Genomic DNA, 16,211 nt, shown 5'->3' on the forward strand with positions numbered 1-16,211 from the left:
TGTTTTTTTTGGATAATTTCTTTCCAGTGCAAAAATATAGCTCATGTGCAATATCTAGGATGGGGAGTTAAGGTGCATACACACTAGACAATTTTGTAAACTATATTGCCGATAACAAAACATCTGTATGGCAATTTTGTTTAATGTCTAGTGTGTGCGCACTGTATCGTTAACGGTGCGCGCTCCCGTGGGTCGTTAACGATATCCTCAGTCACTTGTACTTGCAGTACAATCTGGGGATATCATTAGCATAGCCCTGCTCTTCCCAACCCCCCCTCCCCCCTGCGGGCTTTGTTTGTCGTTGACAGCATTGGCAAGTATGTATGCACTTACCGATGCCGGGTCCCGCCGCTGGCGATATCACTGGGGTACACACATCGTTTAGTGTGTACCCAGCTTTAGTGCTTTTCCTGTAAGGGGCTTTGTGTTCTGAATAAGACATTTTACTGAAGAGACTAAGGGATTAAGGTATCAAGCTGTGAAAAGCATGGAGAAGTGGGCCAGTGGAGAAGTTGCCCATATCAACCAATCAGCTTTGAGAAATCATTTGTCAATTACACTCTATAAAATGCTAGGTAGATGCTGATTGGTTGCTATAGGCAACTTCTCCACTGGTCCACTTCTCCACTCTTTTCACTGCTTGATACAGCAACCTCTAAAGGAGAGATGTTTCAAGCCTTGGAGAGAGAGAGAGAAAGTGAAGAACAAAACATCTGTACGACAATTTTGTTTAATCGTCTAGTGTGTACGCACTATATCGTTAACGGTGCTGATTCAGAAGCGGACTGAGGTGCTATCGCAGCTGCTTACATGGTAGCAGCTGCGATAGCTCTAATATGGTAATGCAACAGGACACGTCATACCTCCTGCATGCATTACTGATCTGAGTTGCATTCTAGAATGCAACATCGGATCATCTGCGATACCATCGGCCGGCTAAGTGACCCATGGGGTCACGCAAGCCGGCCGCCCCAGATGCTGAAAAGACAGAGATGCTGGCCTTGTCACTCCCCCACATAGTACAAGTTGAAGAAAAAAGTAAAAATACTTTATTAGTTATATATATTATTTAAATGGTGTTTAAAATTATTTGAAAACACTGATTTTAGCAGGAAACCTTGAACGACGAACATGAGCCCCAAAAGTTAGCAATTGTATTGCAAATTTGATTAGAACTATTGAGCTGGTGAATGTTAATCAAATTTAAAACCATTTAAATATTATTCGAGCTTAGTTAGTTTGGGTCTAAACTACCTGCATACACACATTTTCTATTTATTGACATGGTAGCTTGTATGCACCATAATTATCCCAGAGTTATAGATGGAAAAATAAGAGTATACAGTAAATGCAAAAACAAAATACTTTAAAAAAAAAATATATATATATATATATATATATATATATATATATATATTTTAAAAGCTACTTATATATTTTGTATAAACCCTTATTGTACATTTTATTGTAAAGTTCATTTTGCTGCATTAAATGAATTGTTCATCCTTATTGCTGTGGTTTCAGTTTATGTAACTTTAATACGGAATCGGTATGTAATACCGCCGGACTTTAGGGTTCAGATCCCGACGCCGGAAGACCCTTACAGAAGGGTAAGTAATTGAACTATCCCTAACCATCCTTTAGGGGTGCCTAACCCTGTCCCCCCCAGGAGCCCTTAACCTAAACCCCTGCAGCTGTCCGCTTCCGCCGCCCGGCTTGCATTCGTTTGGTATGCCGGATGTCGGGATTTTGGCGGGTGGATAATGATAGGCGTCGGGATTTCGATGCCTGTCCTTAATCCCATGCCAGGATTTCACAGTCGGGAAGCTGGCCGCCGGCTTCTTGACTACATAACCTTTAATACATATATAGTTAGTGTTCATACTAGCACTCTGCACCTGTCCCAACCCATGTAGTTCTTCTTTCCTGCCTGGGGTGTCGCTCTCTGTTCTGGTGCTTCGAGCACAGTCTGGTCTGTATCTCAGCAGTTTATTGCACTAGCTCAGTGTGCTAGAAGCACCAGAGCAGAAAGCGACACCCCAGCAGGAAAGAGAAGCTGTATGGGTTGTGATAGGTGCAGGGTGCTAGAATGGACACTAGTTATTTCATGCTGCGACCATACATTTTCTATGTATTTACTGATGTTCTTGTCATGGAGGGCATTGACATTTTATCTACTAATTGTTAAGCCTAAACATCCTGTATAAAGATCAGCAAAGAAAATGCATGCTTTGCAAAGCCAAAAATTACTTTAAAACACTCCTGCCACCTACATGGAACCGATCCTGAGCAGGCCACTTATAACGGAGCATATTTTAACATTTACTACTTGTCACCAGCTCTGGGCGTGGTTGGGCACCCCCAATATCGCGAGTATTGCCTCTGATCATGACTATGCATTGCATTTTTTTCAGTCATGACCTTTTTCAGTAATTTAACTTATTAATATTGACCATTTGTGGGAAATGATGTCCTGGCATGCTGCTTACTGTACCCCTGAGAAACCTTATGTGATCTCATCACACATCCTGCATACATTGGCTATGAATGATTACATGACCTCAGCGTCACAGGGAGTACAGTAGTGTAGATGGTGGCATAGGTCATATACCATCATTTAGGTTAGTGTTATGCTAGGTACACACTTGGCGATATGATGCCTGATCCCACGGATCGGGCCAAGTTATCGTCCACATCGGCCGGTGTGTACCCACTGTGCATTAACATGCACACTCCCGCGGGTCATCCAGTGGGGTCGTTCCATCGGCCTGCATGTAGGGCCAATGGTACGACCCAGATGTCGATGCTGGCATAGTGGATGGAGCTGGTGCCCGACATATCGGCCAGTCGGTCATTGTGCAGTGTGTACCACCCACACGATACATATCGTGCGGTCGAGCGTCGAATCGCTGGGTACACACATTGGCAAGTGTGTACCTAGCTTAAGCTAAGGCATGTCTGAGACAGGTAAGGAAACACGTTTATAGCTGTTTATTTTTTTTATTTTTCTCCGTAGAACGTTATAGATGTTAATATGCCTATTACAATTACTCTTTTACTCAGGCAGTAGATTTCACAGCAGGCAGGTACACTTTTTTTTATATATACTGATTGGTAAAGAAATATATGATGTTGCTGCTTTATAGAATTTAATTTTTATTCAAATTTCACTAATTGATTTTCTTTTCTTTTTATAGATTGGCCCCAATGCGCTTATACACCCTCTCAAAGCGTTATTTTGTATTGGTCTTTGTTGTATTTTTTATATGCTTTGGATTAACCCTTTTTATTGGAATAGCTGGTAAGTGTAACTATTTTGTTTCTAATTATATTGCAATCTACAGCCTAAATAATGTAAGAAATTTGGGATTTCTTCATTTTTCACCCTATATCTTGTAGATGATAAGATTGGTACATGTTTAAGGATTGGATGCATAATGTGACATGCTTGTTTCCTCTGGTCTCTACAGCAGAAAGGTTGCGGTGAGGATTGCAGCCACTGCCTTGTAGACCTTATCTGCACTGTGCATGTATTGTTTTCATTTAACTTGAAAACTACATGTTTATCGTGCAGCTTCCATTGAGTCCTGCAATGTAGCAACCCCAATCCCCAGTGCTTCCTTTGGTCTTGCACAGAAGAAGAGCTGGCATTACAACTACATCCAGGGCTGGTTCTAGATATTGTGGAGCTCAGGGCAAAAGTTCCCAGTTTTACAAAACCCCCCCCAAAGAAATTTTTTTTTTTCTTTTTTAAAAATATCTTTATAGATTGCATTCCTCCAGGGAGGGGGGCGTGTCCTTGTGGAACACCCCCAATTCGTCACACTTTGGGGCGTGCCCAGCACTTATGGAGGTGCTAGGCTTCCACCAAATTCTCCCCTCATGGTGGATAATTGCCATGCGCAGTAATGCGCCTTACACAATATGTCTTACACAGTAACGCCCTTTATAACACATTATGCCACACGCAATAATGTCGTTTATAACACATTAAGCCACACGTGGGGTGTAGTGTCTCAATCCCGACACTACAATCCTGGCAGGAGATTTAACATAGGCATCGAAATACCAACACCTATGTAAATACCGATGCCGGCACCCCAACAGGACGCCGGATGTAAGTAGTGATGTAGTCTGACATGAGGGGGTTAGGTTATGGACCCCCGGGGGGACTTAGGGTTAGGGGCACCCCCTCGGGGAGGCTTTGGTTTAGGCACTGGGGTGGAGGTCTGGGTTAGGGACCCCCCCCAGGATGGTTAGGGTGCGGGGAGGGGGGGTTAGGTTTAGGCACAAAGCACCCTGCCCTCACCGCGCAGCACCCTGCTAAGACAGCCTGTGGGTGCCATCTTCAGGAGTGAGCTCCAGCTTTCGGCTGCCGCTACGGGGAAGGAGCCAGGTGCCTGACAAATTGAGCCTCCCTGCGGCAGCTAGCGAGGGGGGGTGGGGACCGGCCCAACTTTTTTTTTTTTTTTTTCTGGGGACTCAGTGACGCCCCCTAGGGTGACTGCCCTGTTAGCCCACCCCTAGAACCTTCCCTGACTACATCCTCTATTGACAAGACATGGATGGGCCCCTTGATGCTGGGGGACAACAATTTTAACCATGTATGACTTCTCATCAAAATTCTGCACAATGTGTAATAATTTTCTGGTAAACCTAACCCTCTTATTAGATGTTAGTCTACAAATTGCAGAGGAATACTATTTCAAGAATATAGATATTTGTTTATGAGAAATATAAAGTAACTTCTAAAGGTGCATACACATGTAACGATTTTTTTTGAACAATTTGTCGATAATGACGTCATCGTTAAATCGTTCAGTTTATGAGTTATAACGATGAACGATAATCACAAATGCACACTCCCGTTTGTAGTTATCATTCATCATCCATTTCAGACTGTCCAACATGACGAATTTCATTAAGGAAAGGAACATTATTCGTTCATCGTTCAAAAAATCGTTGACTTTTTCAAGGGAAAATCTGACAGAAAATCTTTGATTACAAAATCGTTACGTGTGTATGCACCTTTTATGAATACTTTCTTGTGTGGCATCGCTGAGCTCTGCTTTGGATTATACAGTAGTGCCTGTCTTCGTGCGAAGATACATAGATTAGTTTATTTGCTCTGGGTAACTGCTGTGCAGTTCTGGCAGCTTCCTCCCACTGCAGACCTCTTTTTGGGTCACCTGTCCAGCAGCTCTTGGTTTTGTTTGGTAGCTGATGCATCCATGAAGCAACTATTTCCCAGATAGAACATAGGACTTCATTAAAGGATTATGATCTAAAATGAACCAGATTCTCCCTTGAGAACCAGAATTCTCTTATGCGCCTCACCATGGCTCCTGTGCTGTGACTGTACACTCTACAATTGCAGGTTTTTGTAATGTAAATACTGAAATCAAGATAAATTTGTAGGGTGTGCACAAGAGGGATGTGCAAAGGAGGTGTTTGCTTATTGAATATTTTTGCAGGAAATAGAATTGCAAAGTTTATAGGTACTTGATCAAGTTGCTTCCATAAAGTGTTGGTTTAGGCATGTGTACACTTATGAGACCTCAGTATTGTAGTTTTTTTTTTTTTTTTTTTAACCTCTTTGTCCTAAAATTCTTTTTGTTTTTCACGTGAGCTTTGCTGGTTTCCACGTCAGATTAAAGGTGGATAAATGTCTCAAGATTCTTCTTGGTTTTCAATTAGGGATCTTGGCCTGTGAATGTCCCCAAACTTCCCACGTATCACTGAAGCTAGAGCAACTGAATATTGTTTACCTGGACAGTAGAGATTCTGCTTCACACCCTGAGGCTGAAGATAAAAAATTTGATCAGGAATGGGACCATACATAGAATCTTTAGACGATCTTGCACTGTCAAATTATTTGAATATTATTTACAATATTATGACATTTGAGTCCATAATATGGTTTTTAATTAGATAATTTCATTAATTTCTGGTATGTCCATTCTATGATTATATATCCATTTCAGTCGTGCAAACCTTTTTCTTGCTCTTGTCCATTTTGTGTACTTAATGCCTTCCTCAAATATATGGGCCGGATTCAATTAGCTATGGGCTTATAGTCCAGGCTTTAACGTCCGGAGCTATTCAATTAAAAGTCCATTTGCTTGTGCGGCGAGCCCCTAGCACTCTGGAGGCTGCGAACAGAAAGCTACTTGCTGTGCAGCCTACGGGCTTACTGTGGGCTGCAATTCAGTAACCCGGGAACTACAAGCCTGCGATAAGTACTGCCGGTAATTGAATCTGGCCCCTTGTCTTGCTGTCTTTTTTTCCCCTCCTCTCCCAATAATATGAAACGGTGCATGTGAAGAGCTCTCATCGAGCTGGAAAACACATTCTTTGTGGGAGGAATAGTTGGTTACAAGATAGTTTTGTTTGCTTCTTGTTCTTTAGTTTTATCTTTAAACTTTGACTACCAACACTGTAAAATGCATATTGATGGCGGTCTTACTCCTGGAATTCACCAACATGGTGTATAAAGTGGGTAGGTTGGATCCACGTACAGACCTTTCTCCTCCAGTTCCTCTGCTATTAATTTTTTATTTTATTGCTATTATTTTTAATATGAAATGAGGATCAGCAGTTTCGGGTCTGTACAGCAAACTCCTTTGTGAAAGTGTCCCCCTTCCCCTCTCCTCCCCTCCCCAGGGTATGCAGAAAAGACCTTCAGAGGGAATTTGTACTACTTTAAAGTACCAGGTTGTCAGTGGAGAACAGAGACATCCCATAATATTAATAGCAGACCCTGATCTACAGTTATATCAATTGATACTTTTACATGCAACTGGGCGAGCGGATGATTCACATGCTCCTTTACTGTATCCCTGGACTATCCAGGAGAACCATCCCCTTTTAGATGTAATAAGAAGATTGGAATTAATAACACTCTGTAGCTAGAGCAGCTATGAGGCTTGCTGTGACAGCTAGTGCCCCTTATAGGGCAATGCCGTAATAAATGTATATATGGCAGAATTAAAAGGAGTCCGCTCACCAAAATTTTTAAATATACGTAAAATTGCCACATAGTGCATTTAAGGAAAAATGTGCCCCTATTGAGTACAAATCAACTTTTTTATTTGTAATTATTTAAATTTTTGTTTGTTTCCAAGAATGAGAAGTGTCACACTAAATATTGCTGTTTGTTTTCATGTTTTAGGACCTAATGTTATTGAGGCTAAACAATTTGGATATGATGCATCTAATATGTCCAAGGTATGCGGTGATTTCTTCCTTTTGCCTTCAGTATTGTTCACATTGGTGCATTCTTCTTTTTTTTTTCTGTACAGAATAGTAAAATAATCTCGCAGCCCTTTATTTTTTTAACAGTAGGAAAACACTATTAGTAATAATAGTATTTCTGAACCTATGGCAAACTGCTTGTCCTGTAGTAAGAACATTAAAACTTTGCAAGTTGAAGTCAAATTCAATTATGTGCAAGCAGCTTTGCGTGATATGTTATGAGCAACAGTTACGATAACTCAATTCCCCTCACATCTCCATGGGCTGCGCGCAGAAACGAGCGCGAGACACCTCCCGGAAAGCCGTTCCGGCAGAAGGTTACATGTAACTGAATCTGCCCCATAGATTGCCTCTTGCATTAATGAACTTGAAACACACAATAACATGGTTATCCCTATTTCTACTTCAGGGTCCATAGGGTATCCACAGGATACCTTGGGGTATAGGTGTGACGTCAGTCGCAGGGCACCAAAGAGTTAAGCTTTCAGCCTCCCAGGATGCACTAGGTCCCCCTCCTATACCCCGCCCCCGGGCCAAGGCACCTCAGTTTAGTTTGGTGCCCGGCCGGAGTCGGGTGCACCTGTTGGAGTGGGGGCTAGAAGAACCCCTGAAGCTTTTTCTTCATGCAGCTGTGGCTGCACATCTGGATGAACAGCATGGACAGTCAGTCCTGACGTCCATGCTGTCTTCCCTACACCCCGCCGGTACCAGAACGCCGGTACTGATCCGGGGATGCTGGTGGGCGTCTGGGGTCACAGCTAGCGGTGACCCCAGATGCTCCGGACCATGGCCGGATTCAAGGGGGACAGAGGTAAGCAGCGGGGTCCCGCGGTGGGTCCCCGCTGATCACATGGTCCTAAGTCCCCAGGCAGGGGGCTCCCTGGGGACTGGCTGCAGCGTGGAGCCAGGCGACCAACCTGCGCTTCCACTACCCCCTGGGACAGCGGACCGCAGCAGAGCGGTAGCGCTGCGGCGTCCCAGGGGTTAAATGCATGCCAGGGGAGCACGCCTTCCCTGTCTCACAGCCGGCGCCTCCCCCGCTGCACACAGCCCTCTCTGCACTGTGCTGACTGGTCCTGTGTCAGCGCTCCTCCCCCAGGCCAGCTTCTCTCTGCTCCTCGGCGGCCATCTTCTCTGCAACGCATGGTGAACGCTGCTGGAAGTCTGGAAGGAAGCATCGTGGTCTGGGTCCCCCCGCATACCTCTCCTCCGCTGTGGCTCAGGTCTGTGTATGCAGCGCTGTGTCCTACCAGGCCCTGTGTCTGTGTAGTTGAGTGATCAGCGCTGTTAGTGCAGGAATTGTTATTTCTCTGCATTGTATGTGACTGTGCTAGCGCTGCCTGTAACTTTTCTTCTCTAAACTGTCAGCTTTATTACTGTCCCTGTTCTTTCTGCTAAAGCCCTTGCGGTGCGGTGCTGCAGGGTGGTCTCTCGCCTATTTAATACTTAATTGGTGAGAGAGGTCACATACGTGGTGCCATCATGTCTGAAAGTGATTTTCCCCTCCGGCTACAGTGTACCACGTGCAAAGTACCGTTAGCGGAGGGGGAGGGTAGCGCGGAGGGCCTTTGCCGGCAGTGTTTGTCCATGGCGCGGCCTATTACGGTTACAGCACCGGTACAGAAGCCGCCCTGGGCTTGTTTCGCTCAGGCGTTAACAGCTTTAGTGGGCCAGTTAGCTCCGCAGCAAGCGTTTACTCCGATGGGTTTGTCCCAGCAGTCTGTGGTGTCGTCACCCATGCAGGGGTTCCCACGACAATTGGTGGTACCCCACAGTCTCCCTATTTCCCCGCTCCCGGGTTCTCAGGAGCCAGCGTGGGTTAACTCCCTGACGAGTTCTGTACAGCACTTGTCGGATGTGTTGCAAGGGGAGTCTGTGATGCGGCTTCATAAAAGGCCGGTGGCGTCTCTGTCCGCTCCTTATGAGGATGACGAAGGGACGTCTGATGATGGGGAGATTCTGGATCCTTACGATCAGGAACCTTTCCATAATAAGGACGCTGATGCTAAGTCCAAAGTATATATTCCTGGACTTATTCGGGCGGTCCGCACAGCCTTGGTGATTGAGGACGAAGTTCCCCCAGCGGCTAAATCTAAGTATGCCTTTTTCAAAGATGTGAAGGGCGATGCCACAGTCTTTCCTCTTTCGGGTCAGTTGGTGGACCATTTAGAGGAGGCGTGGAAACAACCTGGCAAAAGATACCAGCCGCAGAGACGCCTGGCGGTGGCTTATCCGTTCGCGGATAATTATTTTGCTAAGTGTGAATCCCCTCCACAGGTGGATTCTCACGTGACCCGTCTTGTCCGTAGTGCCACATTGCCGATGCCATCCATGTCCTCCCTTAAGGATGCTACGGACCGCAAGGTAGAAATCTGCCTGAAGTCCGCTTATTCCCTTGCAGGGGGGGCAGCACGGCCGGCTATGGCCATTTGCTGGGTTGCCAGAGCGATGGAGCGCTGGGCGGATTCATTAGAGGCTTCTTTTGAATCCGACTGTCCGGCCGAACAGGCGGAGTTGATTGGCAATCTCCGTGATTCGGCCACCTACATCAACGAGGCGGCTCTAGACATTAGTACTCTGGTGTCTAGAATTTCTTCAGCAGCGGTAGCTGCTCGTCGCACCTTGTGGCTGTGATCCTGGAAGGCGGACGCAGATCCAAGAAAGGTCTGGAAGCGTTGCCATTTACCAGAGAAGTTCTCTTCGGTCCGGATCTGGATAAGATTGTGGCCACGCTGGCGGCAGCCAAATCTGCTTGTCTCCCGTCGGCCGCTGCTCCTTCTGGTTCTGGACCATCGTCCTTTCGGTCATCTAGGGCCCAGGGCAGGCCCAAACCACAGTCGTTTCCTCGACAGGCTGGCCCTAAGAAATCGGTCAAGCCCCGGAAACAGGCATGGAGTACCAGACGTCCGGCCCCCAAGCCAGATGACAAGCCTGCGGCCTGACGGTCCGGGTCTCCCCTTGGGGGATCCCAGGGTGGGAGGCCGCCTGCTGCAGTTCTCCCGGTGTTGGTCGTTCACTACGACAGACACTTGGGTTCTGGAGGTGGTCTCTCACGGGTACGCCCTCTCCTTCCGGCACAGACCCCCGGCTCGATTCTTCACCACGGGTCTACCATCAGACCGGAACAAGGCTACGGAGCTGCGGAAGGTATTGCACACTATGCTCCAGGCTGGAGTTATAGTGCCTGTTCCATTCTCCCAGAGGGGCCAGGGTTTCTATTCAAATCTATTTTTGGTACAGAAACCCAATGGGTCATATCGTCCGATTCTCAACCTCAAAGCACTCAACAAGTCTTTGCGGGTCCCGAAGTTTCGGATGGAGACCCTACGGTCCATCATTCTGGCGCTGGAACCTGGGGACTACATGGTGTCATTGGACATACAGGACGCTATGGCGGTCATGGCGGCTTCTCTGCGGCTGCAAGGAGTCCGCATGTTGCCGTACTTGGACGACCTGTTATTGGTGGCAGGATCTCCAGAGCTCCTGTTACACCACTTGGACCTGACCATTGCACTGCTGCAACGGCACGGCTGGCTAATCAACTGGCAGAAGTCCACTCTAATCCCGTCTCGGAGGATTCTGCATCTTGGAGCCTTATTGGACTCGGGACAGCAAAGGATCTTCGTGACGGAGGACAAGATCTCTGCTTTACAGTCAAGGGTGCGCAGTTGTCTGCACAGCCGCCGGGTGTCCTTACACTCGGCGATGAGGTTACTGGGCTCCATGGTGTCGGTGTTCGACATGGTGGAATACGCCCAGTTTCACTCCAGACCTCTGCAGCACCTGATCCTGTCCAAGTGGAACGGGCTGCCTCAGTCTCTGAAGTTCCAGACGATTGTGCTCACCCCGGAGGTTCGCCTGTCCCTTGCGTGGTGGTTAAAGACGACCCACCTCAACAAGGGACGTCCGTTCTGGGTTCCAAATTGGGTCCTGTTGACAACGGACGCCAGTCTTCGGGGCTGGGGAGCAGTTTCGGGTCCACACTTGTTCCAGGGCAGGTGGACACCGACAGAAGCGGAGCTTCCAATAAATATCTTGGAACTCCGTGCGGTCTTCAATGCTCTCCTGCAGGCACAGCGGTTTCTCCAGGGTCACCCGGTGCAGGTCCAGTCGGACAATGCTACCACCGTGGCCTACATAAACAGGCAAGGAGGAACTCGCAGTCGGGCGGCTCTCGTAGAGGTCTCTCGGATCCTGGTTTGGGCGGAGCGCAATCTTCCGGCCATATCAGCGGTCTTCATCCCGGGAGTGCTAAATTGGGAGGCGGACTTTCTAAGTCGCCAGGACGTTCATCCAGGGGAATGGTCCCTGCACCCGGACGTTTTTCAACTACTGGTGGACAGGTGGGGTCTTCCAGAAATCGACCTCATGGCGTCCCGGCACAACAACAAGTTGCCGGTGTACGGGTCTCGCACAAGAGACGAAGGGGCGTCTCTGGTGGATGCTCTGTCCGTCCGGTGGACGTTCAGGTTCGCATACCTGTTCCCTCCGGTCTCCCTTCTTCCACGGGTAATCCGGAAATTCAAACAGGAAGGAGGGACGCTCCTGTTGATAGCTCCCGCGTGGCCCAGACGGCACTGGTTCTCAGACCTTCAGGGTCTGTCCGTGGACAGTCCTCTGCGGTTGCCGCTACGACCGGACCTTCTGTCTCAGGGTCCTTGTCTTCACCCGGACCTGACTCGGCTGTCTTTGGCGGCGTGGCTGTTGAGACGGCCATGCTGAGGTCCTGGGGGTTTTCCAGCTCTGTGGTGCGTACCATGTTACGAGCTCGGAAACCGTCTTCCGCGAGGATATACCATCGCGTGTGGCATACGTTCTTCCAGTGGTGTCGACCGAGAGGTTATGCACCGCGGGAGTTTCGTCTGTCTCGGATTCTCGCCTTCCTGCAAGCGGGACTAGATCATGGGCTTCGCCTTGCTTCTTTGAAGGTACAGGTTTCGGCCCTATCTGTCTGGTTTCACCGTAGGATTGCTACAATCCCGGATGTGCGCACCTTTATGCAAGGTGTTCTCCGTATTCAGCCGCCCTTTGTTCCACCTGTGGCGCCTTGGGATTTGGCTGTGGTCCTGAGGGCTCTCCAAGGACCGCCGTTTGAACCACTGGGCTCAGTGGATATTAAATGGCTAACAGCTAAGACTGTTTTCCTTCTGGCCGTTGCTTCAGCCAGACGTGTTTCTGAGTTAGGGGCTCTTTCTTGTAGACCCCCTTTCTTGGTTTTTCATGGGAACAGGGCAGTGCTCCGCACTCGGCCCGAGTTTCTTCCCAAAGTTGTTTCCCAGTTTCATGTTAACGAGGAAATGGTTGTTCCGGCCTTTAACTAACCGGGTCTTTCCGTGGGTGAGGCCTCTTTGGATGTTGTGCGGGCCTTAAGGACTTATGTTGACCGCACTTCTTTGTTTAGGAAGTCGGACGTTTTGTTGTCCTCTATGGCTTCTGTAAAAAGGGTTGGCCTGCTTCAAAGCAAACTTTGGCAGCCTGGATCCGTATGGCTATTTCTGAAGCTTATCTTCATGAAGGCCTACCGGTCCCTCCTTCTCTGAAGGCTCATTCCACTAGGTCTGTGGGTCCTTCGTGGGCAGCTCGACGTGGTGCCTCGGCAGTTCAGATCTGCAAGGCTGCTACGTGGTCTTCTGTCCATACCTTCGTGAGGTATTACAGGTTTGACACCTTCGCCTCTCAGGATGCTTCCTTCGGGCGGCGGATTCTCCTTTCTGCACAGGAGCGTCCCCACCCTTAAAGGATACTGCTTTGGGACATCCCCAAGGTATCCTGTGGATACCCTATGGACCCTGAAGTAGAAAATATGAGATATGGTAAGAACTTACCCTTGTTATCTCTATTTCTACGAAGTCCATAGGGTTCCACAGGACTCCCGCCCTGTCGCACCTGTGCTGCAGATGGGCTTTGCTCTGGTCACCGGTTTTCCGTCTCCCTCTGGTGAGAATGTGATTCTTGTATGTGTCCAGATCTTTGTTCTCTCTCTTCCTTCTCCTCCTCCGGCCTATGGCTTGGTAACTAACTGAGGTGCCTTGGCCCGGGGGCGGGGTATAGGAGGGGGACCTAGTGCATCCTGGGAGGCTGAAAGCTTAACTCTTTGGTGCCCTGCGACTGACGTCACACCTATACCCCAAGGTATCCTGTGGAACCCTATGGACTTCGTAGAAATAGAGATAACAAGGGTAAGTTCTTACCATATCTCATATTTTACTTTAGTGTTCTGCAGAACTCTGTCTCTGGATTAGTCAATATACAGTCAGGTGCATAAATACTGGGACATTGACAGAATTTTCAGATTTTGGCCTCTATTCACCACCACAATGGCTTTGAAATGAAACAAACAAGATGTGATTTAACTGCAGACATTCAGATTTAATTTGAGGGTAATTACATCCAAATCAGGTGAACGGTGTAGGAATTACAACGGTTTCTATATGTGCCTCCCACTTTTTAAGGGGCCAAAAGTAATGAGACAAACTAAACAATCCTAAATCTAACTTTCACTTTTTAATACTTTGTTGCAAATCCTTTGCAGGCAATTACAGCCTGAAGTCTGGAACGCATAGACATCACCAGACGCTGGGTTTCATCCCTGGTGATGCTCTGCCAGGCCTCTACTGCAAATGTCTTCAGTTCCTGCTTGTTCTTGGGGCATTTTCCCTTCAGTTTTGTCTTCATCAAGTGAAATGCATGCTCAATCGGATTCAGGTGAGGGGATTGACTTGGCCATTGCATTACATTCCACTTTTTAGCCTTAAAAAACTCTTTGATTGCTTTTGCAGTATGCTTCGGGTCATTGTCCATCTGCACTGTGAAGCGCCGTCCAATGAGTTCTGAAGCATTTGACTGAATATGAGCATATAATATTGCCCGAAACACTTCAGAATTCATTCTGCTGCTTTTGTCAGCAGTCACATCATCAATAAATACAAGGGAACCAGTTCCATTGGCAGCCATACATGCCCACGCCATGACACTACCACCACCATGCTTCACTGATGAGCTGGTATGTTTTGGATCATGAGCAGTTCCTTTCCTTCTCTTCTCTTCCCATCACTCTGGTACAAGTTGATCTTTGTCTCATCTGTCCATAGGATGTTGTTCCAGAACTGTAATGGCTTTTTTAGATGTTGTTTGGCAAACTCTAATCTGGTCTTTCTGTTTTTGTGGCTCACCAATGGTTTACATCTTGTGGTGAACCCTCTATATTCACTCTTGTGAAGTCTTCTCTTGATTGTTGACTTTGACACATATACACCTACCTCCTGGAGAGTGTTCTTGATTTGGCCAACTGTTGTGAAGGGTTTTTTTTTCACCATGGAAATAATTCTTCTGTCAGCCACAACAGTTGTTTTCCGTGGTCTTCCGGGTCTTTTGGTGTTGCTGAGCTCTCCGGTGCGTTCTTGTTCCAAACCGTTGATTTGGCCACACCTAATGTTATTGTGATCCCTCTGATGGGTTTGTTTTGATTTTTCAGCCTAATGATGGCTTGCTTCACTGATAGTGACAGCTCTTTGGATCTCATATTGAGAGTCGACAGCAACTGATTCCAAATGCAAATGTCACACCTAGAATCAACTCCAGACCTTTTACCTGCTTAATTGATAATGAAATAACGAGGGAATAGCCCACACCTGTCCATGAAATAGCTTTTGAGTTGATAGTCCCATTACTTTTGGCCCCTTAAAAAGTGGGAGGCACATATAGAAACCGTTGTAATTCCTACACCGTTCACCTGATTTGGATGTAATTACCCTCAAATTAAATCTGAAAGTCTGCAGTTAAAGCACATCTTGTTTGTTTCATTTCAAAGCCATTGTGGTGGTGAATAGAGGCCAAAATATGAAAATTCTGTCAATGTCCCAATATTTATGGACCTGACTGTACGCCAAATTTTGCCTCTTCATTCTCAGTGTGTATCCTTGATGTAACAGCAAATCAAAATGAATCTTAACTTTCCTTAATAGGTGAATTCTAAAGCTACTGCACTAAAGTTAAGCAGCCCTGGTAACTGTACTGAATTTAGTTGCAGTTGACTGTGCTACGGAATGTTGCTGATGAACTTTTAAGAGTATTTGTGTTCTTAATGGTACAACTACTAACTTAATTATAACCAGTGTGAACATTACTGCAGTAAGTGTGCATTGTTTGCTAATTCTGCTGGCTGATTTAAATGTGGACGCAATGCCGTTAGTTATGTAGATTGAGCGATTGTTTGCCATTGCATATGCCTGTGAGCTGCACTGCATAGGCGCAGCGATTGATTTGCGATTACGCTCATACAGAGGATTCACTCGCAAAGTGAGCGACTGGTAGTCGGCTTTTGGGGGAGGTAACTGGGTGGTTAAAAAAACGCAGGTGTGTCAAACCATTTGCACGCTGTTTTTTGGGCGTCCACATATTAGCCATTGCGTTCTCGCTATTTCACTCAGAAGGCTGATGGGTACTGATTTGCATTTGATGTTTCCAGTGATGTACGTGAGCGGCGGATGGGAGATACTTTCAATAGACATCTCTAAGCACTGGCGGCGAGTGAGTCATTAGCATATTTTCACAATTGCGATGGCATTTGCATCCTTATCTGAATCAGGCCCTCTGTCAGTTAATCAGAATGTGGGAAGAGTCTGAGGGGTAAATTTACTAAGCTGCGGCTTTTGCAAGCTGGAGCTTCCTGGCGTGTTTAACTCTAACCTTTAAAATGGCAATGATATTAAAACAAAACACAACATGTTTTGCTTTTAATATCCTTGCCATTTTAAACTTTGGGGTTAAACACACCAAGAAGTAAAGTACAGTTTCATAAATTTCGAAAGAAACATTAAAGTATGAGGTAGTTAGATGACAGGCGCAGTTACTGGTGTACAAATTAAACCGTTTCGCTTAGGGATGTTGGTTCAGTTTGTCTATTATATTATTTCTTTCATTCTTACTTGGTTTTCTAGAGGACGTGCCATTGCTCT

At 46.6% G+C, this 16,211-nt stretch overlaps 1 protein-coding gene across 4 annotated transcripts in view; it reads left to right on the plus strand.

The window, feature by feature from the left end:
• The window catches only part of TMEM181 (transmembrane protein 181), a 183,145-nt gene that overhangs the window by 76,986 nt on the left and 89,948 nt on the right, over positions 1-16,211 (plus strand). For all 4 annotated transcript variants that reach the window (XM_088457424.1, XM_088457423.1, XM_088457425.1 and 1 more), the window contains 2 exons: positions 3,198-3,301; positions 7,172-7,227. In XM_088457424.1, the coding sequence (XP_088313550.1) occupies positions 3,198-3,301; positions 7,172-7,227 (160 nt within the window). The remainder of the gene's footprint in view (positions 1-3,197; positions 3,302-7,171; positions 7,228-16,211) is intronic.

Source organism: Taudactylus pleione, unplaced genomic scaffold (assembly GCF_031769625.1).
Source record: "Taudactylus pleione unplaced genomic scaffold, aTauple2 ptg000760l, whole genome shotgun sequence".
Taxonomy (NCBI): domain Eukaryota; kingdom Metazoa; phylum Chordata; class Amphibia; order Anura; family Myobatrachidae; genus Taudactylus; species Taudactylus pleione.